Source organism: Balearica regulorum, chromosome 5, assembly GCF_011004875.1.
Source record: "Balearica regulorum gibbericeps isolate bBalReg1 chromosome 5, bBalReg1.pri, whole genome shotgun sequence".
In the NCBI taxonomy this organism is placed as follows: domain Eukaryota; kingdom Metazoa; phylum Chordata; class Aves; order Gruiformes; family Gruidae; genus Balearica; species Balearica regulorum.
Window position 1 is genome coordinate 52,017,980 of NC_046188.1, and position 26,178 is coordinate 52,044,157.

At 37.6% G+C, this 26,178-nt stretch overlaps 1 protein-coding gene across 5 annotated transcripts in view; it reads left to right on the forward strand.

Annotated features, from left to right (window-relative positions):
- Positions 1-26,178, forward strand: part of AP2A2 (adaptor related protein complex 2 subunit alpha 2) — a 48,977-nt gene that overhangs the window by 4,904 nt on the left and 17,895 nt on the right. For 3 of the 5 annotated variants that reach the window (XM_075754888.1, XM_075754889.1, XM_075754892.1), the window contains exons 2-8: positions 9,037-9,105; positions 19,383-19,525; positions 20,149-20,342; positions 22,773-22,902; positions 23,846-23,947; positions 25,405-25,513; positions 26,003-26,153. In XM_075754888.1, the coding sequence (XP_075611003.1) occupies positions 9,037-9,105; positions 19,383-19,525; positions 20,149-20,342; positions 22,773-22,902; positions 23,846-23,947; positions 25,405-25,513; positions 26,003-26,153 (898 nt within the window). The remainder of the gene's footprint in view (positions 1-9,036; positions 9,106-19,382; positions 19,526-20,148; positions 20,343-22,772; positions 22,903-23,845; positions 23,948-25,404; positions 25,514-26,002; positions 26,154-26,178) is intronic. The other 2 variants (XM_075754890.1, XM_075754893.1) reach the window with 1 other exon arrangement.

Below are 26,178 nucleotides of genomic sequence, written 5' to 3' on the forward strand. Positions count from 1 at the left end.
TCCTTCACTGAATTGGGACTGGTGCATCAGATTATGGATAAGCAAGCGGGCATTAAAAAAAGACTGGTTCATGAAATTGATCATATGATGATCACCCTTTTGACTGGATGGTAGATAATGGAGTGTATAACCTGTGTATGTGGGAGGGGCATGCACATGAATTAAATGACCATGTGGGTATGTATAGAGTTATTTGTTCTCAGTGAGAACAGCCACACAGTAAAACAAACTTCACATAGGATGAGTTGGGCATATATGGATTGTTTTAGTGCTATATGTCAGTAATACAGCTTTCAGTGTGTAGGCTAAAGCTACTGCATTGGTCCTCTGAGGTATAGGTTCTTACTTGCTTTTGGTATGGTTTTAAAGTAGGACTTGAGTTACTTCTCTAGACAGCCAATGACTTTTCTTTATTTGTATTCTTAGGTTACTTATCTCTTTGAAGAAATTTGAAGGCAAGGCATCTTGATTTGCTCTCCCTGTTTCTCTTGCAAGGCTATGGCCGCTCATCTAATATGGACAGTTTCTGGCCTGAAAAAACCCTAAGAAGAGCATGCTGCTTAGAGCTATAATAAGCGCTAAGTCTTGCATCACTTGCTACTATTTGCAGGAGAGTGATTTAAGGAAAACACAATTAGCGTGAGATTAATCTGAGGAGGATTTGTAAAACAAAACTAGTATTCTGCCTATGGCTTCTCTGTTTTGGCTTTCTTCTGGTCATTTCGAGGGGCTGGGGTTTTTTTATTGGGGGAGTGTGTGTGTGTGTTTCATTTTTTTGAATTTGTGCATGTTTGGCTGAGAAAAGAGGGGAGTAGGCAAAGATTAATAGACAAGAGAGGTAGTAAAAACCTAGAATCTTTAATGTGATAGCCAACCTCTCCATTAGAGACATTGGAGAATATAACGTAACATATGCTGAATTTGAAATCCTTTGGATAAAAACTACCCATCAGGACTGGTAAGAGGAAGTTAAATACTATCACAGAGACTACTGCATATCTGCATCAATTAATAAGCTCATAGGGATTCTTTTTTTAAGGCCCCTGAAATAGTAGTTGTTTAGAACTCCTAGTTAAACTAGGAGACTTTGGATAAGCCTCACACTTTTCTTCTATTATTTGAATGTGAACAAAGGTAGAAAAGCGTCCACAATGACTTGTACTAAATCAGTGCAAATACTGCCTTACCCTGTTGAAAGGAGTGTAACTGTACAGTATGAAAATAATGTTCAAGGAAATGACTACTTAAATGCTGTTCAGTTAAGGAAGGAGGAAGAGCTGCTTTATGTAGCAGCCTAACCTTGCACTTCTGGTTTTGCTTATCTTCGTAGCTTAAAGTTTCTCTTTTGATAGGAGTCAATGTAATTTTGTTAACTAAACTGCCAAATAGATGTTCTATATGTCATAAAGTCACTCAGATGTGAGCTTCCAGTAAGCTTTCAGTTCATTTGGGCAAAGATCTGGTTTAAGCTAGAAGGTATTACCTTGTTACTCCTCAAACTCTCACGGTTTGAGCTGTAGTGTTTTTCTTAACTTGTAGTGCCTAGTTAGAAAAAACACCCATGGTAGGCACCTAAGTTATTAAACTTGTATTAAATTGCTGCAATTAGTATCTGAATTGTAACAGGATTTGGAAGCTGCTGTGTACTCTTTCGTATTTATTTCCCTTTCCTTATGAGGACAAGGAGTTAATGGATTACTGGATTAAAGTAAAGCCTGTGACTCCCTGCTGTTTCTTGAATTTGTTAGAGGGGCAAATCTCTAGCAGCATACTGGAGGAAGAAGTGAGTCCTGTGGACAGTAGTTTACTTACTGTGCAGAATATTAGAAAATGCACACTACAGAGTTCTTAAATGTGATCAATAGGTCACTGATCTCTTTGTCTGTAGTAATGGTTATTTATCACAACAGGATGTCCCAAGGCACAACCGTCTTCAGCTGTCTTTGTGCCATTCATGATCTTCAACATGAACATACAGGCACTTTTTTCCTGTGATCAAACATATCTTGTGAAAGGACAGCATGCACTCATGTTTTCATTTATAACAGGATGTTAATACATCGTTAAGCAAAAAGCTTCTTGTTTTGCAGCCTTGAACTGGTTGATTTCTGAACAAAACTGAAGCCATACTAATATCTTAGGAAACTAAGAGATGCTATTGTTTACAAACTCACTGTAAGTTTGTAAACAATAGCACTAGTATTCCCCTTCAGACATAGGTGGACCTGGAACTTGCACCTCTGTTTTAGTACTCTACATAGTTTAGCCAAAGGAAGGAATTCACGCAGACAAACTCGCATAATGTGAGGGCAGGCACAGAGCAAATGGACCACTCCAATGTATTGACCCTCTTCCCTGCTGTGCCAAATAACCAGTTGTCTGAGATATTAGGGAGAGGTGGAAGATGGATTTGATGTTTTACTTCATGAAGCTAATGATCTGCATAGCAAATGGCTAACCTATACTGTAGAGCTGTAACATGAGTATCTGTTCTGCTGGCTGGTAAAAGTAGTGGTTTAATTTACTGATATGAGATGTAAATACTATAAAAGCTCTTTCACAAAGGCAGGAATGGATGCACTGATTACTTTTACGTGAATATTTTCCTGTAAGTATTTGCACCATTTTTATTGTAGAGATGCTAGTGCTTGTTTTGATTTGAGCCCCCTCTTTCAACCAGTTTTTCTCTGTCCTCTGAAAGCAAGGTTTAAGAATGCAGTGTGGTCTTACCATCATGCTTGTAAGCTGTTTTAGCAATAGGAGAGGCTAGTGGGTAATTTGATTTGCTTTATGCCAGCTAAAATGTGTCTTCTACTGGCGTTATCGCTTGTAGTAAAATTGATACGGCTTACCCTTTGGATATTAAATAAACCATTTTACTTTTTGCTGTTTGGCTCCCTAACTGACCTGCAGCAGTACATGGTAGTAGCAGGAATGTGTACACCAGGAAGAGAGCAGCGCTAAGGAACAGTCTGGAGTTGTTGTCTTTTAAGTAGTATAGCCTTGAATCAAACTGATTATGAAATGATATCAACATATTTTGCTGGAGGGAAGCTAGTAGCAGTTTGACTGTGATGTCTCTCCCACCTAACTCTCCAATCAGCTTAGATGCTCCTAACGTACAGGCTAATGAAAACATAACAAAACAGAAAAATTCTTATGTTTGGAAAACAATGGCTCACAGCTCTCAAGGAAAATGTCTAACAACATCTTTAAAACTGAGAATTTATCTTTTGTGTAAGAGGTGTTCCTAGCCACCACAGAGTTCAGAGGAGAAGCTGCTGCTCTTAGCCTTGGCAATATTTGTATTACTGCTCTCCTAAACGGAAAACTAGAGTTGTCCTGTCTTCAAGGCCTGTTTGATAATTGAATGTGAACAGAGGTACATGTTCTGTTAGACAAATGGTAGTGCTGCAAATAGTGACCAACACTACTACTTGCCTTCAAAAAGCATGATAGAACACTGGCAAGCTTTTTCTTGTGCTAAAAGAGCCTCCTACCCAACGTGCTTTATAGTTCTTCACACTAATAGCGATACATCTGTAACCATAGAATTGGCAGATGGTCACAGGGCAAGTAAGGCTAAGAGGTAACATAATGTAACAGTTCTGACCTGTGAATAAATTTGAAATAAATGAATTATTGGGTGGGCTCAATTACACTGGCTGCTGGCCATAAGCAGATTTGAGCCAGATGACTATTGGGAACATCTAAACTTGTGAAGCAGGTTGGGGTTTTTTGGCTTTTTGGGTTTGGTTTTTTTCCTTAAATGTTGACCTGTCTCTCAGAACTTGTCTGCAGAAATCTATTCTGCTCAGTATTTGTGTAGAGACTTGTATAGAACAAGTGCTTTTCTGTTCCTTTGGGAAATGAATGTGTAGACTTAGTCAGAAATATACTGGACTCTAAATGGTTTGTATGAAAGTTAAGAACTTGTAGCAGTTCTAGTGAATGAGCACAGATGTGCTTTGTGCCTCAAACTTAGCTTAGGCAATCTACAGTTAGTATAGCAACAAGTTAATCTTGACGGAGCAGGTCACTAAGTGAGCCACGAGCAGCCTGCTAATTCCAACCTTGAAGCACTCAGTTTTGCAGTCCTGCTGCCAAGTTAGTATTAAGGTATCTCTTCAAATGAGCAGGCTCAACTAATCCCTTTCCTGTAGCTTCTGTTTTATCGTTCTTCTGGCGATTCTAATGCGTAACCCCAAACTGAGATATGGAGGCATTATTCACGCAGTACTGAAGCTCTGACTGTATCCTGGATTACTAGGATATTTAAGAATAGTAATTGGCTCTCTGAAGAGCTGGATGACTTTTGATGTTCAGTAGTCTATCTTTGTTAAACAAGATGGTAATTATAGATAATAGTGCATTGCAGACTAAATTTACCTTGCTTAATGAAGGCGGCAGGCAGCACAGTGGAGTCTGAAGCCTGGCAAACTGCAAAATGTAAAGTAATCACTCATAAGTGCCTTGGACAGCGTTGTGGCTGGTATCTGTTTGCTCGGGTACTCATCTCTGAGAAGACTAACAGTAGTTATGTACTAGGGCTGTAAGGCTATAAACAGTATATGTCTCGTCTGCAAAATAGCCAGCCAATCACCTCTTTTAGTAACTTGCTATGGATGTTTAATCGTAGTGTTACTAAACTGGAAAAAACCTGAATAAGTGAAAGTGAGAAGGATGTGGCCTAAACTGATGTGCAACATAATCTTCTTGTGCTCTGGCTTAAATGTTGTCCTACTCATCAGTTTCTATGTGTGACATAACTTTTATTAAGCCTCTCCAAGTTGAATAGCTTTGCTTGAGTGCATTTTGTTGGAATATGGCTCTGATAATTTCTTGAAACTGGGAGCTGTGTAACAGCCTGAAAGTGAGGCAGAGCAATTGACTTTGCAAACTTGGAAATGTAAGCCTCTAGTTCTGCAGCATAGCACTCCTTCAACTGTCATCAGCAGTGGTTTTATCTTCCTTTCTAACTATCCATGAGGTTACTTACGTGTTTCTGGTGATTGTAAAAATCAAATATGCTTGTAGAAATTCTTCAGTGAGTGTTACCATGGCTGAGTACTGTGATGAAAACTTCTCAGTTAATCAAACACATTTTTAACAGCCATTGTCCTGTCCCATCCCCCTGCCCTTAGTGGGATAGAAGACCTAACTAAAAATTGGTCCTTGGTTTTTGATACTTTTATTTTTCTTTTTCCCTATACAAGGAATAAACTGAAGATACCTGCCACTGTGAGGTTTTGTCTTGCTTTGTCATCCTCTAGTCCTCTAATGTAAACACTAAATTAAGTTTGAATAGGGGTGCCATGCAATATAATTGCTGGGGTTCAGGAACTGAACTTTGGTTAAAACCAAAGCTTGGTTTTAACTCAAACTCATGAGTTATCCTAAGCATTGCCATGTGACTATCCTCAGTGATGTTTAACACCCAATGAGCTAGTACTGGTGTCTAAACCTGCAATTTCAGGCATGTATAGACTGTAATCAGTAACAAAGAAACAACTTAAGACTTAATCATTCAACTTGATTTCCGATGTATGGAGTTAAACTTTTATCACCAGCTGGTTGCTATGCTATTTATGTTTGGTCAAGGTTTAGGTGAGATTACATATGGCATTCAAAACAGAACAGCGTGAAGGAATTACTCAAAACAGGCTTTTGTTCATATGCTGTGCAAGTTCTTAACTTGGAGAGAATAAACCTTCAGGATGTGAATTTGCTGTTTAATATGGGCGTTCATGTCAACTCACTGCTACAGCTCTGTGCACAGAGGGTGGGATTTTGATTTTTGCCTTGCTGAGGCTGCAATCCATTTCTGCCAAAGGTGCTGACTTCACAAATTCCTTAAGTATTTTAGTCAGACTTCCCTTAATGCTCTGTTGCTTGCTTAGGACACAAAGAGCCCAGTTTCTAGCAGTAACTGATAATCTGCAAGCATTACGGGTAGATAATGCTGCTTGAAAGATCTGCTGAGAGGTTTTGGTGGTTATTTTTTTTTACTTAAAAAGGTCAGCCTTGATTTCATCTCGGGTTAAGAAAAACTGGTTGAGATGCACTTACTCTTGTTCCACCTTTTTCCCCGTTTTTTAACATCAGTGATTATTGCCACGCTTGTTGAGGTTAGAGAAACAATTGCTAATAATTCAAAGTAAACATTGCAATGTGCTTTTGTTACGAACAGAACCTAAAGATATAGAGCAAGGACTTAGCTTCCAAACTTGGGTAACTAAATATCTACTCAGGTTAGCAATATCCCAGACTGAGGTCAATGTTCTCTCCCCCATTAATCTAAATGACGCACAAAATCTTCAGGCTCAGTTGTAACGAGATGTGCTCTTCACTTGCTAAAAGGGAAAAATAAATAGTTTTAGAAATCAAAATTTTCATCAGGAACAGATGAATTGCTGAAAATGAGGGATGTGTTTTCAAGTCTTTAAAAAGAGTGATAATGTGATATCTTAGCAAAATTGGAGTGTTACTGTTTTTATATAACACTTTGACTTTTTTAGTATATGTTACTGTGGCCCTCTTTGTAGAGTATGGACCCAGGAGCAAAAGACTTTCTTCAGTTTAGTAGTGAATTCCTAATACTGGGAAGTATCTTAAACATGAACACTTGAGTGTCTCTGCCGTGTGCACAGTACAAATAATCTAATCCAATTAAGAGAAATCTAAAATCTATAGTAGAAGACACTTCAAGCCTCAGATTGTATGATCTGCTGCTTATTTATACAGTAAATAGTGTTACTGTTTTAAAACCAACTTACTTTAGGTTGGTAAATTAGAAGAAAACACATAACATGTTGCATGATATACTAGTGCAAATTGGTTAAACTTTGTGGTCCCAACAGATGTGTCTTATGAAACTGAGGGAAGTATACTGTAATCTCTAGCCTTGTCATTCTAGAAGTTAACTGGAGTTTCTAGGTCGGATTAAAACTGTGGATATATCTCCTGCTTTATCTGAAAACCAAGATGTGTACAGATAGCAATTACAATTTATGTTTCAGAACAGGTATTGTTAGGCATTTTCAGAGCTCAAAAATTAACTTCTTAAAAGCAGTAAGGGGAGGAGTAGGTACAACTAAGTAGTTTTTCAGGGTTGGGTATGGGGGAAATTGGGGTGTTTTGCCATGTGGAGTGCCTGCCAAAGCACCCTGCACTTCAGTGTTTTGAGTAGTGTCACTTATAAAACAGTGTTGTAGAATGGAAAAAAATCCATTTTAAGCAAATCTGTAGGCTTTTTGTTAAAATGACAAGGCAAAAGGACGTAGTTGCTTCTATTTGGGGCCTAACTTCTTTCCATTTGTACAGTGTGCTAGTTCTGCTATGTGTCTGTACTCTGGTGGCCATTATTATAAGCATATTAATATAAAGCAGTTTTCTGCATCTTATGCACTTCCAAAACCAACTCTTGCATATCTTCAGTTTCTTTTTTTGAGTCTAAATCAATAAATGACAAAATCTGGATTAATTTGTATTTGCCATAGGATGCCATTATACTATAAATACTTTGCTATTAATTAACCTATCCTTGAGTTGCTTAATCACCTTTCATCTGGCCTGCTGTCAGATCATCTTTGGAATGGTAAAGGGGTGATTAACAGTCATTGGCTGACACGGGAGGTTTGAACGTGCAAATGTAGTACATGTTTAAATGCTGTGAGTTGTTGCTTTGCTTATGTGGAAGAAAGGGGTGAGATTGGAGGTGCTTCAGAGTGCTGATCCTGATCTGCTCTTGAAGCCTTGCACTGACATGGCTGTAGTCATGAGTGGTATGGAGGAAAATGGGGTGTGAAAGCAGGGCATCTGATCCTCACTACTCATAAGATTGGACCATTTTCAGACTGGGCCAGGAAACTCTTATTCATAACCTTGTAGCCAAATACATGTGATGAAGAGTAAAGAAAGCTGGCTGCTGCTGCTGCTAGTTGATGTTTTGGAAACTGCTTGAAAGTTTGAGTAGGTGCAGGTCTGAATTTCCAACACAGAGAGATGACCAGTTCTGCATTGCTGAAGTGGACTTCATTTGCTTCCCTCAAACTTCAAGCAACTGAATATAATGCCTGGGTTGAATATTTTACCTTACTATGTTCGCTCATGTAGGAGATAACAGACCCAGACCTCTGTAGAATCTCAGTCATCAAAACCTAAAATGCTAAAGAGTAATAAGCTGCTTTGTTTTGGACAGTGCAAGTAGTACTTGAATATGCTTGCATTATCAGAATTAAAAAATTTAAACTGCAGCTTATTTCTCTGAATATTTAACTTGAATTGGCACTAGATATCCTAAAACCTATTTTTGGAATGAAAAGTTGATCTGAAATGTAAACTGTGCTGAAAAGGCTAAGATGGTAAAGTGATCTAATAAAATGTGAATTTTAAACACTTCTGTTTTTTTCAAGTGAATTTCATGGGACTTATTGAAAGTCTGAACTTATGTGTGTATCCTATCTCTGTGAGGTCTTTTGAGTCTTTAGGCTAGCCGTAAGTTTACTGTTTTTCCTCTTCAGTGTCTGTTAAGAATATTCTTTCAGCTGTTGAACTGAATGACCATTCAATAGAGAAACAGTGAATTGACTTGTCCTTAAAGTGAGGAATAACGCAAGCTGTTTGTTTATAAGATTGTTCTTAGGAGACTTTCCTTCAGAGTACTGTCAACCTAGTAATCAAACTGGAAATAAAATTCAGTTTTCTCTTCGCAGTTTAAGGAATAGCAAAACTAAAACGTTTGTGAAAGTCAGTAATAAAGGCGTCTCAGATTATTTGTGTGCCACTGGTAGCATCTGAAGTCTGCAAAGCTTCTTGAAACAGGGAGGTCCTTTTAGCTTCTCAAATTCCCTTATAAAGTGATGCTTAAGTTACCTCTGTGATGTTTGCCTTCACCCAGTCCTAATACTGGAAAGGGAGAGTAATAATTCCTCCTGATGTTTGTATGTTCACACAGCATGGTTGGGTGGAAAAAAGCCAAGGGTGGCAGAGGCTGTCCAAAGCACTGTATCCTGATGTCTGTTCTTTTGATTTCAGGCAAAAGTAAAGAAGCAGAGATAAAGAGGATAAATAAAGAACTAGCGAACATTCGGTCAAAATTTAAGGGTAAGTGACTTGATCGTACTAAACTATACATATTTCCTTATGTGACATTCTTCTATGGATTTTTGTTTTGTTTATACATGCTTAGACTTTTTTGCCAACTGTTGACACAAGCTAAATGCTAGAGCAGGCCATTAGAATAACTGTTGAAAATGTTCTCTTTACTACAGAACTTATTGACGGTCCTGTGACTCTTGACCATACCAGAAGAAAACTCCTGTATAAAAGAATTTAGCTATGGTTCACAAACTCTTTCTAATACTTTGCCTCCTAACCATGTGACTACTCAGCTTTTTTTTATTCCAGAAGGCCATGAACTAGTTTGAAGAAACATGAGTGGATGTAATTATTTCCAGTAAAACAGAATCTGTTTAAACTTCTCCTCTTTTCCTGCCTCTGCCCTTCCCCCAACCTCTTTAGGGAAGTAATGTGTTAGGTTGTCTTCTAGCAGAATTAAGATAAAAATGTGTAGTTGATGAAGCCATACATCTTGACCACGCCCATAAGCAACAGCAATACAGTTTATTCATATGAAACAAAGAATATGTAGTGACTAATTCCATCCTTGTGAGTTCCAAAAGGCAGCAATTCACTTTTAAACAACACATGGTAAAACTCTTGCTGTAACTGTATTCAAGTTGTGTATGTGGCTTCAAATTTCAAAGATTCTGAGATAGTTGAGATGCATTTGGATGGAGCTCTAACAGCAGTGGCCATGGCAAACGTTCTGTTTAAATAGATACGGAGCTGTGTGTATAGCTAGATAAGGGTTGCAGTGTGACTGCCACACTGCAACAGAGGTGTGGCTTCAGAATTTGCTATATACGTATTGAACTAGTTTACCTTAATTATCTATTCTGACTTAGACTAGTGTATCTATTTGGAATACTCAATGTATTAACAAAGCCTGAACTAACTTTCCTGAACTTCATAGGGATCTGTTGTGAATTTTTAAGTGGTATGTCTCTTAAAGGCATATGAAGACCTGAAAAAACTTGTGTCAACAACAGCTTGTAAGGGAAAAGTTGACTGCAGTGCAAGACACTGAAGAAAAGTTAAAAAATTCTTGTAAATTAGAAGCTATCACATACTTTGTGCTAATGTTTGGCTCTTAGAAATTTCAGCATACTTTATCCTGATTGGTGACTTCAGTTGTAGGGTAACTGAGGAAGTCTTGAAGGCTGTTTTTCTAGGGTAAATAGAAAAAGGAGCTTTCATTTAGTCATCTCCCTATGCTGTCACATTCTTTTTCAGTTCCTTTTCATTGCAAAGCTTCAATCTAACACTGCTGCAGATTTGACTTCTGCGAGAAGTAGCAGGCTTTGCATAGTTTGTTCTACAGACTATTCTCCATTGCCCAATCCAAGTCTAAAACTTCTGTCCATTTTCCAGTCACAGTGACCACTTCTGTCCATTTTCCAGGCAGTGACCAGCAGATACTGCCTTCCTGGACTAAGCATGCACACGCACTGAGCAACTGGCATAGACTTCAAGGGTCTATTAGAAACCTGCATACAAGAGTTACAGCCGTTTTTCTTAGTTCCAGCTGTATAACCAAAGTAGATTATCTTATTGCCTAGTAAATTTAAGCATAAAATTGTAACTTGTAAATAAAGCAGTTTAATCTCCAAGCAAGATCTATACTAGACAAATTAAGTATATCTTTCAAATCAAGAGACTGAGTTTAATTAAAAACTGTTTAAGAAGTTTCTGTACACTTAAGAAGTTAGTAGATATTTGATGTTATTTTCTTTCAACTAATTTCACTAAGTTGATTAATCTGGAAGATACAGCCATAAAGACCGCTTGTTTTCTCTCAGTCTGTGTTTGTAAAACTGTTTGCTGTCAGATAAGCAGCATTATTGATTATCAGCTGTTGCTGAAATTAATTTCAGCACCTAAATTCCTTAATTATTTAGACAGGACAGGTTTTTCTACACTTTCCCTGTAGATATATTAACAGTTACTCCACCTATGCCCTTCTGTCATCAAGAACAACTAGAGGTTAATGCCTAGCTAGAAATCTTGCTTACAGTCACATTAACACAGAAATCCAGTTCTTCAGCAACTTAACTTCAGGCTACGCCACCTTTCTTAATCTTGATTTGGTTGATGGGCAAGCATTAGTTTGTTTGCAAAACCTAATCAATTTTTCACTAATAAAACTGGAAGCTTTCATCAGTCTAAGTCTTCGGTTTGCAGTGAAGGTCTGAAAACTTCAAAAGGCATAAAAAAATGGAAGCTATTGAAGTTCCTGTAGAACTTCTCTGCCTCCTGTATGTTCCAGTGTGCTTGAAGCATGAAGAAGGTTTTGTCAGACCTGCTCCCTTCCCTTAATCATGCTGTTGTAAAAGATAAAGAATTGGAGAAAAGTTCATAATTGTTAAGGCTGTTTAAGTACTGACTTACAGGGATATAGTCCAGTTCTTACTGTCTGACTGTGGCCAAATCCTATTTAGTAATCCTCCTTAGATAGGAGCAGTTAGTATCTCACTTGCTGCTTACTAGCCCAACTCTTTTTGTATCTGACATGAAAAGCTTTAATCTACAAACTGAAATGGGAAAGCTAGATTTAAACTTCTATTCCATATGAAAGCTAAGCGTTCTAGAAAAAAAATAATGGCTTACAGGTTTTGAGTAACACAAAACTCCATTTGGGTCCATCCGTGCCCACTAGCCTGCATACTTCTGTAAACTTGTGAGTGTGAATGAATTGAATCTGAACTGTTTGGGTACCACAGCAATCAATACAGCCTTTAATGCTAATAATAATTAATGCCTTCTGAGTGCACTTACTGGTAAATTGCAATAAATCCTATGTGGGGATCACAGAATGAGCACTGACACTCAATTCTGTATTTGGTCAACATCAGTCATCCTGAGTCTTACCCTATGAAGAGTCTATGAATGTGTATTCAGAAGGTTGCTAATGTCACCTTCAGTGAAAGGCTGCCTAACACATGATAGAGCTAGTCTTTACTGTTCTTTTCTGTGAATGTCTTTATAAAAGCAGCAATATAAGCCACTGTATTGCTAACTTTAAGAAAACTTGGCAGTAATGAAGCTCTAAGTGAACTGAATTCTATCATAATAGTGTTCTTTGGTTAACATAGGTAGTTGGTAGCTGTGTTGTATCACCTAGTAATCATAGGTTAAAGAGATGCTGATGGCACAGTTCATAATAAGCTGTTCAGTTTAAAAATAGTTAAGAGTACATGCACAATAAAGTCTTCTCTGGTTAACTGTGATGCAGGAGAGAAATGACCATAGGAACCTTTGGTTGTGTAGAAACACGAATCAAGCAATGATCTGAGAATAGAAGTGCTTTCAGCAAAGTAGTGCAATAACTTTAGCCTGTGTACCCTGCATAGCATCCTTTAAGCACAGTTTAAATAATTTTGAATAAATATCAGTGTGTGCTCATTCAGTAGCTTGTGTGAAAGACGACTAAACCTTCCTATAAGCTGATCTTTGTTATGGTTACTTTAGTACTGAATTTGTATGGATTTTAGGTCAAAAAACTTACTTAACTGGAGACAATAACTGAACAAAAACTATACATAAATGTCACCATTTGGAAGAAGATGAGTTTAGACAACTTATTGCGTAACTGCTTGAGGCTTTGAGAGTGTGAGGAGGGGGTAGTTGTGTATCTTCCTGCTGCAGAAGTTCTACGTGGGCTTTGCTGCATGGTTCTTTCTTGCAGAAGGGCTGTATAATAATAAACAGACCCTCATAAAATGCATTTAATTCTTGCTTTAAGTGGAGATCATTCAGTTTAACCCACTTTCTTTTTATGAAGTTCTGACTTTTAGAAAGTCTTTAATTAGTTTGGATTAAGACAAATGCATGACTTAAGTTAAGATGGAGTCCCTTGCTAAATAATTATGATGAATGCTGGGGCCCTTGTTTAATTATGTGTCCAAAGATGCAGCTGTTTGGTTGCATTGCTGTAACCAGGGAAAGGTCTGTCTGTAAGAAGCAAGGTTGGCAGTAGTACCTCTTGACACAGCTATGTTCTTGGTTGAGACTAGCATAAGAGACTGGTATACCACAAGTATTCTTTCCTTCTTCTAGACCTTGCTACTTTGCAGCATACTCTGTTGCAGTATATAGTCCCTCACTCCATGTAACTTGCAAGATGCATTCTTGTACTGTTACAGACAGAGGCTACATATTTCTACTTTTGTTCTGTTATGTAGGTAGCTGGCAAGTCTGTTATCTGCCTTGTATTTGGGTAACCTGCTATTTAAAATACCCTTGTACATAACAGGCTGGGGTAAGGCTGTGCATCTCTGGAAAAGCCATACTTTTCTTGAACTGACAGAATGTACACCAAGGTGTTGGGTTCTGATCTGGCTTTTGTGCTCCAAGCTCAGAAGAAATCTAGAATCTCTGTACTTAAGGTGACTTTGTCTCTTGTCTCAGCATGAGGAAGCTCCATAGCTGAGGTCAGTGTGTCCTTGATGTCAGTATGTCGTTGACGGTTGCTTTAAATGCTTCTGCATTAACTGAAGTAAGATGCATGTAGAGAGAATCTACATCAGTATAATAAAGCAGAAGTTGTAGGAGTTAAGTGTGGAGAAATACTATTCCTTTTGTTTTACATGTTCAGACTGTAAAATGATTTTGCTCCCATGCTTGAGCCAAGCTAGAAGGCTGACTGTCAGAGTAGTAATTGTTTTGTAAATGAGTGGAAAAAAAACCTGGTTTATTAATTTGTTGTGTCATTTGGATCTCAGAGCAGAATGTGTGTACCAGTGAAAGTGCCCACAAATCTGTAGACTGCTTCTGCAGTCGAAGGAACATTGTTCACCGCTTGATTCAGGCCTGTTCTTTTTTTCCAGATCTGGCATTAAATTTTTGTTTTGTTCTGATTGTTTAATAGGGTTTGTGTTACAAGAGTGGCTGCTAGATTTCAGACATGCTAGTCATTCTTAGTTTTGTCTTGTGCAGAAGTGTCCCAATGTCAGTTGATAATCCCTGCGTTTTTTTGTTTGTGGGTGGGTTTTTTGTTTGATTTTGTTTTTGTTTTTACTTTAACTCACTTGTTTTTCCAGATTTAAGCAAGTCTTCTCTATTGTCCCAAGCTATACAGTAACCCTTTGCAGGAAGTTCAAGATAAGCCTCTAAATACATGTTTTAAACAGAAGCTGTGTAACAGTAAATTGCTTTCTTGGCAGGCTGTGAGAGAGTAGTCTTTATATTTAAGATGGGTCTGGTTAGTCACACTGTCAGTGAATAGTTTTACTGTCTGATTGCATTCATACATCTCTTAGATGATCAGAAGACAAAATGAATTGTTGGAAGTAAAACCAGGCTTCAAATATCACCTGAGTTGTAGGGCTGCTCTAGTAATACTCTGTTGATGGTAGTAGTATGGTAACTAAATAGTAGCTTATGAATTTGTATGGGTTGTCTGCCACTATATTCAGCCTTTCATTTAAAGCAACTTCATTTTTCTTAGCCTCCAAGTTAGTAGTAGGTCTTCTGATTGCTGTCAACTGCATGAATATAGGTCAGTGTCAACCTAGGAAGGAAGCACACTGAGTACAAAGAAACACTTAAGGGTGTTGTCCATTCTGTTTTGCATAAGTCATTACCGCAGTTTTACAAGTCTTGTAAGAGACTTGTAATCTTGAGATTGTCTTGTCTTTGAGATAGTAATCAACCTTTTGGATGCTAGTGAGACTAGACTTGTCAGGCTTCCTTACCCTCTATGCCCCCCCCCCCCCCCCGTGCCCCCCCAGCGAACATCCGACAGGACTAAGCTGCATTCTTGCCCTCTCTGGCTGGTAGCAGGCTCTGTAACTGCAGCATGCTGGCTTTTAAGTATACTGAATTAGATTCAAAAGCAGATGCTGTTTTTTAACTTGTGGTTCGAATTGGAGACAGAAGATGCTGCCTGGGAACCAAAGGGTCTCATAATGTGATTATGACACAACAAAACCAAAAACTTCCCTGTTGAAATGGTAGAGAGGTGATGCAGACAAATGTGAGAGTAATAATTCTTTCTTAGTAATAGTACTGTTTTCTGATCAGCTGTTAAGAAAGAAATTATTAGGAAAATGACTAAAACTTTCCAGGGAAAGCAAGTAGCCTTTGAAATGCCCACTGTGCTCAAAACCTGCTGATGTGTGTTCTGAATCCTTCCTGTTTCTGCTGACTTGATTTGCAGTACTTGCAAATGTTCCCAAAAGCATTTAAAAATGAGCTGAGTTAAAAGAAATTATTATGTATTGCAGTAATGATAACAGAACATGTGAAGTTTCCTTTTGCTCTTGTTCAGATGTTTGCTTGAGTCTGGGGGAAGCTGTTTTATTTTAGCACTTACTTAAGCAATAGGACTTGTTAGTAATGTTTAAAATAGAACCTTTATAACTTTGTAAATGCTACATGGGAGGGAGAGGAATTGAACAGTTAAACGTGAAATTTCAATAATAATCTGAATCAAAGATGACTTCAAAACACAGCTGGAGTTAGACAACTACAGCAAGACCTTTGACTGCAGTGCTCTTTTTTTCAAATTACTCAGCAAATTGAATAATAAATGTAAAAAAAAAACCCACCACAATTATGTTCTGTTATTGCTGGGAACTAATAAGGCTTAACAGAACAGTTCTAGTGACTGTTACTTGGCTTAGTTTATAAGCTTGCCTGTTCCCGAGAACCTTCAGATTGCCTTCAGTTCTGCATACAAGGGACAGAAGCTTTTGAAAGTAGTCTGTGAACTACCTTTTCTGTCTTAAGAAAAAGTGTTTCAGGTACTGATTTTATGATACTGTTCTTTGATAGCACATGATGAAGGAAGCTGCTTTTTCCTTGTTAGTAGGATGGAGATGTATTTTGAGGTTGATTGCATGGCATAGCTTCCATCAAAAATGCTTCAAATATCCAAAGATCCAAGGACCTTGCTAATCTGAGCCCTTAAAATACTGGTATCTTGGAAGGATGTAATGCTTTAAATAGCTGAGTCGTAAACCTGAAAAAAAAGGAATTGCCAAGCCATGACAAATAGTTTGTTCTGAAAGTTGAAGTGGTTCGGAGTATACATACTTTCATCTGTTTGTGTTCTTCATTAAGCAGTTAGGTTGCAGTATTGTATACTCCCTCTTCTCCTCTGATCTCAAAGTCACCACCAGAGTCATTTGAGAAGATGAGAGAATAGGGTTTATACCTGTGACTTTTGTGTATTACTGATGTACACTAGCAGGGAGCTGCAGTTCAGTCTCTTAGATTCCTGGGAGCTCCAGTCTTAAAGACTGGTTAGGGTTTTTTCACTTACAGTCAAGTTCATGTGAAAGCTACCTTCTGATGCCTTTTGATGTATCTGTGAGAGAAGCAACTAATGGTATTAATGCTATTAAATAGAATAACAAGTACTCAATTAGGAACACTAAGATGGTTTCAGCTTTAGTTAATCATAATACTATCTGGTAATGGTATCAAGCATCACCTGTTCCTTTAATCAGTCACCTCAAAACAGCTGGCTTGTCATGAGTTGGCATGTTCTTATTGCGAAGAAATATAAACCCCCCTGGTTTATTCACTGATTCACTTCTCATGCAAAGACCAATTGAAAATCAAATCATAAGAGCTGGTAGGAACTCTTTGAAAAATGTTTAAAAACTGAAGTTGTCACTCTGCCTCTTCCTGTGGTTTTTTTCTTTGCCTCTCCTAAGGAAGGAATGTGAGCTGCATCTCCCTACCATGATGGAATGGGAGGACGCTTCTGCTCTCGAATACCATTTTATTGGGAAAATAGTGTAACAGCAGGTATTTACTTCCCCTGTTATATATACAGAAGACTTTATTCCTTTGCTGCTCAAGACATAGTTTGAAGGCCACAGCAGGTAGACATGGCTGAATATTTACTTTTCCCTCTGACTATATTGCTTCCAAAGAAGGGAAGAAAACCCAAAAACTTTATCCCCACCCCCTGGTCTGGATGTTTTGCTCTGGTTCTTGTAATGTTAATTCATATGTCTAGTAAAGCATACTGCCCTGGATTCATTTGTTGACTCAGCAGGAAAATAGCCTTATGGCAGCAAACTGTAAATGTGACTTGAAGAAAGCATGTATTTAGGCAGCTTTCTGCAGAGCTGGCTGTTGTCAGAGGATCTTGACAGGATCCATTGTAGCAGGATTTCACTGTCATGAGTACCTTTAACACTGCTTCATGGATCTAAGTAAAATGTGACACGTATTGGCTTCTGTGGTAGGGACCTGAAGGCAACTTTGTGCAGCATAAAAATAGCTTTAAGGTAAAGCAAAAGAAGCTTTTGGCAACTGATATGCTGTCTATGCCAGTTAAAAAATAAAATAAAAAAAATCAACAGGTGTCTAAAGGCTCAGATTTGAAGGATATCATTGTCCATATTAAAATGGCAGTTATGTGCTTAATTTTTTCTCAGTTGAAATAAAACTAAATAAAAGAAGTTTCTAGAGTAAACATAGACAGCACTCCCCCAAAATGCATACTTGCAGCCTATAGACAAAACCTTTTGTCACTGTCTACTTCAGTGTGCCAGTATGCTTTATCTTGATTCACTGACATTGTTTGGCTTTATACATTGATGGTAGTGTTCATTCCTTCACAAACTGTAAGTTGAGTTTATAGTGGTAAGATTTCTGTTCTTTACATAAAGTCAGTAAATTTAGTGTGAAATCTATGGGAGCTGTAGATGCACGTGGCACAGGATATCTAACCGGCTTCTGCACCAGCGGATGAGAAGGAAGGAGGAGAAACTTCTGTACTAGTAAGATTCTTTATTATAGATTTAGCTGCCTATTGCGTAAATCTGAAGTTTGGTTTGTGGTTTGTGTTTTGTTTTTGTTTTTTTTTTAAATGCAGCTTGGAGCTTTTTTGGTAAGGGCAATGATTTAGGGATGGCTTATTTAATCTTTATGCAGTGCTATTCTGGCTGAACTTGCCCATAACTAAGGAATGCACGCTGATCTGACAGACTGGTTATTTTGGGCCCAGAATGCAGAGGCTAAGGAGCTTATATAGCCTTTTAGGCAGCACCATCTATCAACATTTTCCTACCCTGAGTGAACACTTTAGCATTCAGACTTGCTTGATTTAGTGGATACTCCTTTATTTCCTGATTTGGGGTAGGGGGAGAATGTTTTGCAAAAAGTGTATGTTCATAGGTAGCTCTTTTCTTCAGGAAAAGAAGTGGTCTGCCTGATGAGCTGTAAGCAGCTGTACTGTTGCATGTATCTTTTACAAGCTTCTACAATACAGCAATACTACAACATAAGGCCAAACCTATTTAGGGTGCTTTTTTTTTTTTCCTGAAACACTTATGAATACTTTTGTTTTACAAACACTTTAAAGCTGTCATGAAAAAACACATGAAATGAGATTACAAAGGCTTTGGGATATACCTCTATCATTCTCCCTTTCTAAAAAGGCTTGCTGTTTTTATTTTGTTGCTACTGAGTTCTCTACTGTGGTGCACTTGCGTTCCTTAACACAGGAAGTGTGTTAAGACCTTTTACTGTGATAAAGGTTTGATAATTGGTTTAACAAGAGAATATGTGTATGGAAGACATATAGCCGCTCTTGACAGAAACAGGAAAATAAAATTGAGTAAATAGGTATGTACTGCCTCTTAGCAAGAAAATACTTTAAGCATATAGCAGGATAATTCAGGGACTAGATGATACCATTATTTCGTGACTGTCCTTTAGGATATAAATAGTGGTAAATTGAATTAACACTAAAATCTTCAGATTTGGGGGCTTTTTTCCTTATAAATGAATCTCAGATAAATATTTTAAAACTAGATTCATGTGAATGTCTTGTTGATTCAGTGATGGCTCAGCTTTTCAGAGTTATATATTTTTCTGTCTACCTGTGTTCTATGATTGGGAATAATTTTTTTTAAAACCCAGGAGTTGTTTGATTGTCTGACATCTGTTGATGACGGTTTGTGATAACTTTCATGTGTTTAGCACAAAATGATGTAAAGACTTATAGTCTTTTAAGTCAGAGATAAGTGGATATATTTAGCATTTTGTTCACTGTAGAGGGAATAAAAGCTGAAATAATACATTTAAAACTTGTGAAATTGAAGTACTGTGATAGCTGAACCCTCAGTTTGTCCCTCTTCTGTAGAATGATACATAGTGCATCAGATGTCAATCTTAAATGCTTGGTACAACTCTCAGTCTTGTTACTATAAGATATGAGGAACCTCTGTGGAACTGAGGAGAGGGGGGAAACCATATATAGGAACAACAGACTTAATTGGTGTTTCCTTGCATTCCAGGTGACAAGGCTCTGGATGGTTACAGTAAGAAAAAATATGTCTGCAAACTGCTTTTCATCTTTCTCCTTGGGCATGACATTGACTTTGGTCACATGGAGGCTGTAAACCTGCTCAGTTCCAATAGATATACAGAGAAACAAATTGTGAGTAACTCAGTTTCTATAAAAGATGAGCTGTTCTGTCCATTACTTTGCCTCAGCTGTATAGTCTGTAAAGGACTTTGCTTTGTTTCCCACCCACCCAGTCTTAAAATCTTATTTTAAGTGATTCTGAAATTTAAGCTACCTTTGTGCACGAGGAATCTTGTACTAATAGTAAAAGCTAAAATGTGCACTCTGCATAAAATTATTACTCTTGTTAAGAAACTGCCTTGAGTCTTGCATTAAAAACGAAGTAACCTTCTAATTTTCAGAATCCCTTAAACACAACCTTACCTAGGAAGATATAATCAGGTACACGTAATGTACTAGTGTCTGAATAATAAGGCAAATTCTTGATTTGCTCCCATTCATCTAAAATGATCTCTTGCATATATGCTGAAATAGATTGATGAAACACTTAAACTGATAAATTAGGGTAACATTAAACTTACTCAGTTTTGTTTACTTCATCCTTCTAGTCTTTGTTCTGCTATCTAAATATTTCTGCCCAAATGTTTGGTATTGGAGGAGAACTGTATGTCTTGAAGAATTACTTGTGGCATTAACAGAAAACATAATTTAAGTCAGCTAAAATAAATTTTCATTTTCCTTTTTCTGAATCACAGGGATATCTCTTCATCTCCGTACTAGTGAACTCTAACAGTGAGCTGATTCGCTTAATAAACAATGCGATCAAGAATGATCTGGCCAGCCGCAACCCCACCTTCATGGGGCTTGCTCTGCATTGTATTGCTAATGTGGGTAGCCGGGAGATGGCGGAAGCATTTGCTGGAGAAATTCCCAAAATACTTGTAGCTGGGTAGGTATGACATGCCCCCTTCAAATACAACACCAATAAACCTCTTCAGCAACTCAGTTCCATTGCAGCAGCTTAATCCATGCTTAGAGCTATACAGCTGTGTACTTGCAGTGCAAATAGGGACAATTTCCAGGAACTGCAGGTAGTTTGATGTACCTGAGCATGGAGTTGCTTGTAGAAGTGTACAAATACAACATAGAAATTAAGACTATGTCAAATATCTTGAATGGGCTTTTACAGCTTTGTGATCCATTTTTTGTTCTGTATAAATTTGTGGCAGTGGATACCCCTGAAATGCGTGTGTTTTACTTCCCTTATCTTTCCTGGTGAAAAGAAGAAATAAATTAACTTAAATAGATGTTTACACTACAAATTTTGTTCTAAACTGAAAGCTCTTATTTAAGTGGTCCTGACTTCATAAGGAACGTGAGAATATTCTGTTGTGTGACCCTTAATGCTTCATCTATTAGCCATGTAAACAGCAATTCCTGTAAATGGCAAATAGTCAACTGCCAACTTTCTAACTTTCCCTTTCTATTGCTAGAAGTTTCTAAAGAGATCTAGCAGATATCTGGAGCTGTAGTTAAGTAAATCTAAAATGAAATTTGTCATTGTAGGCCTAATTTATTTTGAAACTTAAAATGTTCAAGTGCAACAGTGCATTTAAACTCTTATGGATATGAAATGTTTTGGAATATACATGGATATTGTTTTATAACAAACTGATGTCTTACATTAATACAAAAAAGTACAGTTCTTGCACAACATGTTTATTAATACTCTAAATGTCAAGTACTGGAACTTGGAAATATTGTAAAGGTGTTTGCTTATGCAACACTAATTCTGACTGTGCCTATGTGCCCTGAGTTGTCAACAAGAGGAAGGATATAATGTGATATCTAGTTGTTGCAAAAGTAACAGAAAATACTTTTGAACTCTTGAAATAGCGTCTCTATAATGCTACACTTGAACACTGTTACTATTTTGCAGAGCTGAAATGTATGGGCCAGAAAGAGAAGAATAAGCAACTAGCACCTGATGCTAAGTATGGGTCTGGTCTGGTGGAGGAAATGGGGGAGAGTCTATCCCATAATTCCACTTTTGTCAGACATGGCATTCCCTATATAAGGGCACATGTTTAGAGATGGCACATTCTGGGGCCCTGTCAGGCTTGTTGCTGTTCTGTCCTGCACTGCCCTTGCCAGGTGTTACTTTCTGTGTAGCCTAGTAGAGACAGCACTGTGAAGGCAAGTCATGGGTTTTAATAAGATAACCTTAAAAAGTTCCAAAAATTTCACTTAGGGTCATCAATTGCAGAAAAGCACAACACCTTCAGTTTGAACTTTGAGCTGTGTTTATTTTCTCAGATCAGTATTCAGGGCATCATTCCTTCTGTGTTTTTAAGAGAAAAATATATAAAATGTGTATTGGACTAGATGACCTTTAAAGGTCCCTTCCAACCCAAACTAATCTATAATTCTATGATATCCAATTGACTTGTGCAGAATAAGCACTGTCATTTACATTTGCAACTTTAGTGTAGCTCCCTTGGTTTGAACATAAGTTGGAGGGAGTGGATAGGGAGTGGAGGAATAGGTTTGGGGGTTTTTGGGTTAGTTTTTTTTAACCGACGTACAGTTGATCTCATGGAAAATTGGTAAATTCATATATAATAGGTGGACTGAACTTCTGCTGGGGATGTGAAGGCTTCTGAACACTTAACCAAGGTTGTACAGTATAAACCACCTCTTAAAACTTTCAGTGCTAATGCTCTGTACACTTCTTTTACTTTTGTGCGACATACAAGATGCTTAACTGACTACTTCATGAAAGGGAGTTCACTGAACTAGAATAGTAGTATACTGCTCTTAAAATAGTCCATTTCTGTGCCACCAGCGTGGATGGCAATGTGAATAAATTTGTGGGTTGTATGCTTGGTGATAGCTAGCCAACTTGCATGCTAGCTGTAGGTAATGAAGCTGTTGATTAGATTCTGCATAATATCAGATACAAATTGTTAACTATCAGAAAATCTGGCTTTGGATGCATGCATAATATAGTGTACCTTAACTGTTTGGCTTGAGTCAGTTTGGAAGAAGCTTGTTCTCATAATTAGATGAGCTTGTGCTCATCTAATGATGAACTTCCAATTCTGATAAAAAGATGTGAAATGTCACTCAAAATTGCTATGAATCTTTATAGAGACTACTGTATAGGTAATGGTTGAAAACTTGGCTAGTTAAACTTAATGGACAAAATTAAGAACAACAGATACTGTAACAGAATTTAGTGAACTTCTGTTTTAACTTCTGTTGAAAAGATGCTACCTGGCTAGGGGTGCTGAGTCAGTGCAAAGACTAGCATAATGGTGGCCTGCAAGTATTGCTGTGACCTAACCACTGTATTTTAATCCATGTTTATGCCTTACAGAGATACTATGGATAGTGTGAAGCAGAGTGCTGCCTTATGCTTGCTGCGTTTATACAGAACTTCTCCTGACCTTGTCCCCATGGGAGACTGGACGTCTAGAGTGGTGCACCTCCTCAATGACCAGCACTTGGTAAACCTGCTTCATTATGCTTCTCTGTATAGAGAGAATACTCTATTTATTTATTCTTGAGTCTTTCAAGCAAATGGGTTGCTATTTTCTTCGGGCTAGGGGAAAGAAATGGAAGGAGGAGTTTTTTTAGTTGCTCTATATATTTATTTTTAATAAAGCTTTGTTTACTTTTTTCTTGGAGATACAAGAATGGTATGCACAAATTCTTCTTTTGCTCTGGCTGTAAATAAGTTAGTCTTGTGTCTTGTGATCCTAGGTCATATTGCATAAATTTAATAATAGTTTCCTAGGCCTTTTAAGATTAGACCTGCACTAAAAATGCAAGGCCCAGTTTGTTAGTGCTTGGACTTCCTTGTCTGGTGTACATGTTGTCATTCTTATCTTACTGGTTCAGAAAAAGCTATTGTTCTAGATAAGAGACTATTTTTCCCCGTCTAGTTACTTTATGAAAGTATGATTATTAAGACTTGTGCTTCAGCAGTAATAGAGTGCTTTAGTCTGTAGTAATATAAAATGTTTGTGTTTATACACAGCCCTCTCTTCATGTTGGGTTGTCAGAATTCTTTCCTGGATGATCTTCTGCATCCTATTTCTTCTACTCATGCTTCTCTTGTGTAATAAGACAATTTGTATCCAGGCTTTATTTTAATACAGCTTTTTGTTGTTTTAGATGTACTGTCCAAACATGAGACAAAGCTGATACAAAAATAGCATGAAATGCTCTGCAAGCATGGCAGTATCATGTTGTTGAAAATCCTGTTGGATTTTGAAGATGCGTAATTAATCTAGCTGCTAACCAAATAAAGGACTTTTTAATGTCAGGCTTTGTCATGGGGATAAACTTTAGTTTTGTTATGTATTTAAAAATACTTGAAGTGAAAGGTGTTAATGGGAAGCATCTTAAACTGTTACAAAATTGAATGTGTTGTTTTTTCTTTTCTAGGGTGTGGTTACTGCAGCTACAAGTCTGATCACCACTTTGGCACAGAAAAACCCAGAAGAGTTTAAAACTTCAGTTTCCTTGGCAGTGTCTAGATTAAGCAGAGTGAGTCCAATGATAACCCTGATAATACTTCACTCTTGCTTAATTTACTCAGCTTTCTAGGTCAGGTTATCTTACTGTTACTTATTTATTCAGCTTTCTAGGTTAGATTAGTTCAGTGTGCCATTAAAAGCGAAGATGATTTAGTTTCAATTCATATAGCTAGTTCAGCTAATCTCTTCTAACACTTGTTGCTTACCAGGGCAGAAGGTTGTATTGGCTTGCCCAAACTTTCTTGGTGTAATCCTTACTATGCTCCAAGTCCTATGTAGCAAAAAGGTGTCTTTCAGCTACTTGTATTTGAAAGGATCCTCATGATGCAGTTGAGTTTTTTTAATCCTCATTTTATGTTACTATAACATGAAAGAGTAGTTGGATCAAAGACTGATTCTGCAAACTTCTGCACAGAACCCTCACAAATACTTTTAACTTTATCTAAAGCTTCTTACAAGATGAGTCTTCTTCCCATTCCTTCTTTTCAGCTGCTGCTAGGCCAATAATCATAAGCATTTGATATTCTGTAAATGGGTGTAGGGGGTTAGGCAGGGGCAGAGGGAGCAGGGAGGAGTGGAGAGATATTTCTGTAAGTTAGCATCTTCATGCTGGAGAACTTTGTTAGTGTTTTCTTTGATTATTTTTTTTTTGTCTTTTGGAAGATGTGCAAGACATGGGAGGATATTACTTTGCAAATGTATTTTAGACCCAGATTTATGCAGTGTTATACCCAAAATTGCTTGTAGTTCAGAGAAATTAAATTTCTTTTTAAATATGAAGGTTCTGTCTAATACTTAAAAGCAAGAGCATGCTGAGAGAAGTTCATAGCTGTTCTGTAATGGAGCAGCAAGTATTAGATAAAATTTCTTTGAGCAAAGCTAGTGGCAAACTCATGCTTACCATAGAATCAAAGGGGGAAAGAAATCCATGAAGAAGGGTACTCCCTCTGAAAGCTAATCTAATCCTTATTGCATTTCACTATGTGTATAAACCTCTTCTGTGAAAGCTATCTGTTCTTTTGCTCTGGAGTATGAATGTTACTTCGTGTTACTTGGTTGTCCTGCTTTAGTTCAGTCTGTCACAGTATCTTGTGCTTGAATTCCAACTATGATACTATACTTATGCTTTCTGTTCGCTGAATCTATGAATTTCTGAACCGAAGAAAGTCAAACTTCTGGTTAAATATTTTGGTGTTACAGGATGGTCATCCTCACTTTTAAGAAAGCAAGTATGCTTTCAGGAAGAGACTTCCTAGAGTACTGTATCTGTAAAACAGAATTTCTGTTACTAGGGAACCTGATGGCATACTTGTAGTATGGCAGCTTGCACCCAGGTAATTTACTGAATTGTAGTGACATAGTTTTGTAAGCCTTTGTCAAAAGTGACCTACATTGTTCTTTGGGTCCTTTTCATGATTGCTTGTCACTTATCTTCAGTAGCTGACATGCTGTCTGCTTATTTTACAGATTGTAACTTCTGCATCCACGGATCTTCAGGACTATACGTACTACTTTGTTCCTGCTCCTTGGTTATCTGTGAAACTTCTGAGGCTGTTACAGTGCTATCCACCTCCAGGTAATGCACAAATCACAACAGTGGTTATCTCCTTTAAGTGGTATGCTATCTTCAAAGAGGTGTGCTGTAATGTTACCATAACTTGGAGTGCAAGCACATTGTTTTGAGACAAGGATGCAGAAGTCTACTCTTGAGTGTTTCAGATTGCTAAAAACAACATAATTCAAAAGGCCATGTAGCTTAGAACAAAGTGTCAAACCAGCGTGTATCTTGCAGTTGCAATTGATTTGCCATTTTAAACATTCTTTAATGTTATGAACGATATTAAAGCCTTGAAATACATTATAGTGCAGATCATGTTTGGCTTTTGTTCTCACCCAAATAGATCTGTGGCTTAGAATTCTTTTGCAAACTGTATATTGGAGGAGGATAACCTGTTTTTAATGTGTTGGAATACTTGTGTATTCAGATTTAGCAAGGTAGAAGGCCTAAAGTAGGAATTAGGGTGTTGAGCAAAATGAAGTTGTCCAACGGCTGCTTCTTCTCCAGAAGACCCTGCGGTACGTGGTCGTCTAACAGAATGCCTGGAAACTATTCTTAACAAAGCACAGGAGCCACCAAAGTCAAAAAAAGTACAACACTCAAATGCCAAGAATGCTGTGCTCTTTGAGGCAATAAGCTTAATTATACATCATGACAGGTGAGCTGTGAGAACACTTCTACTA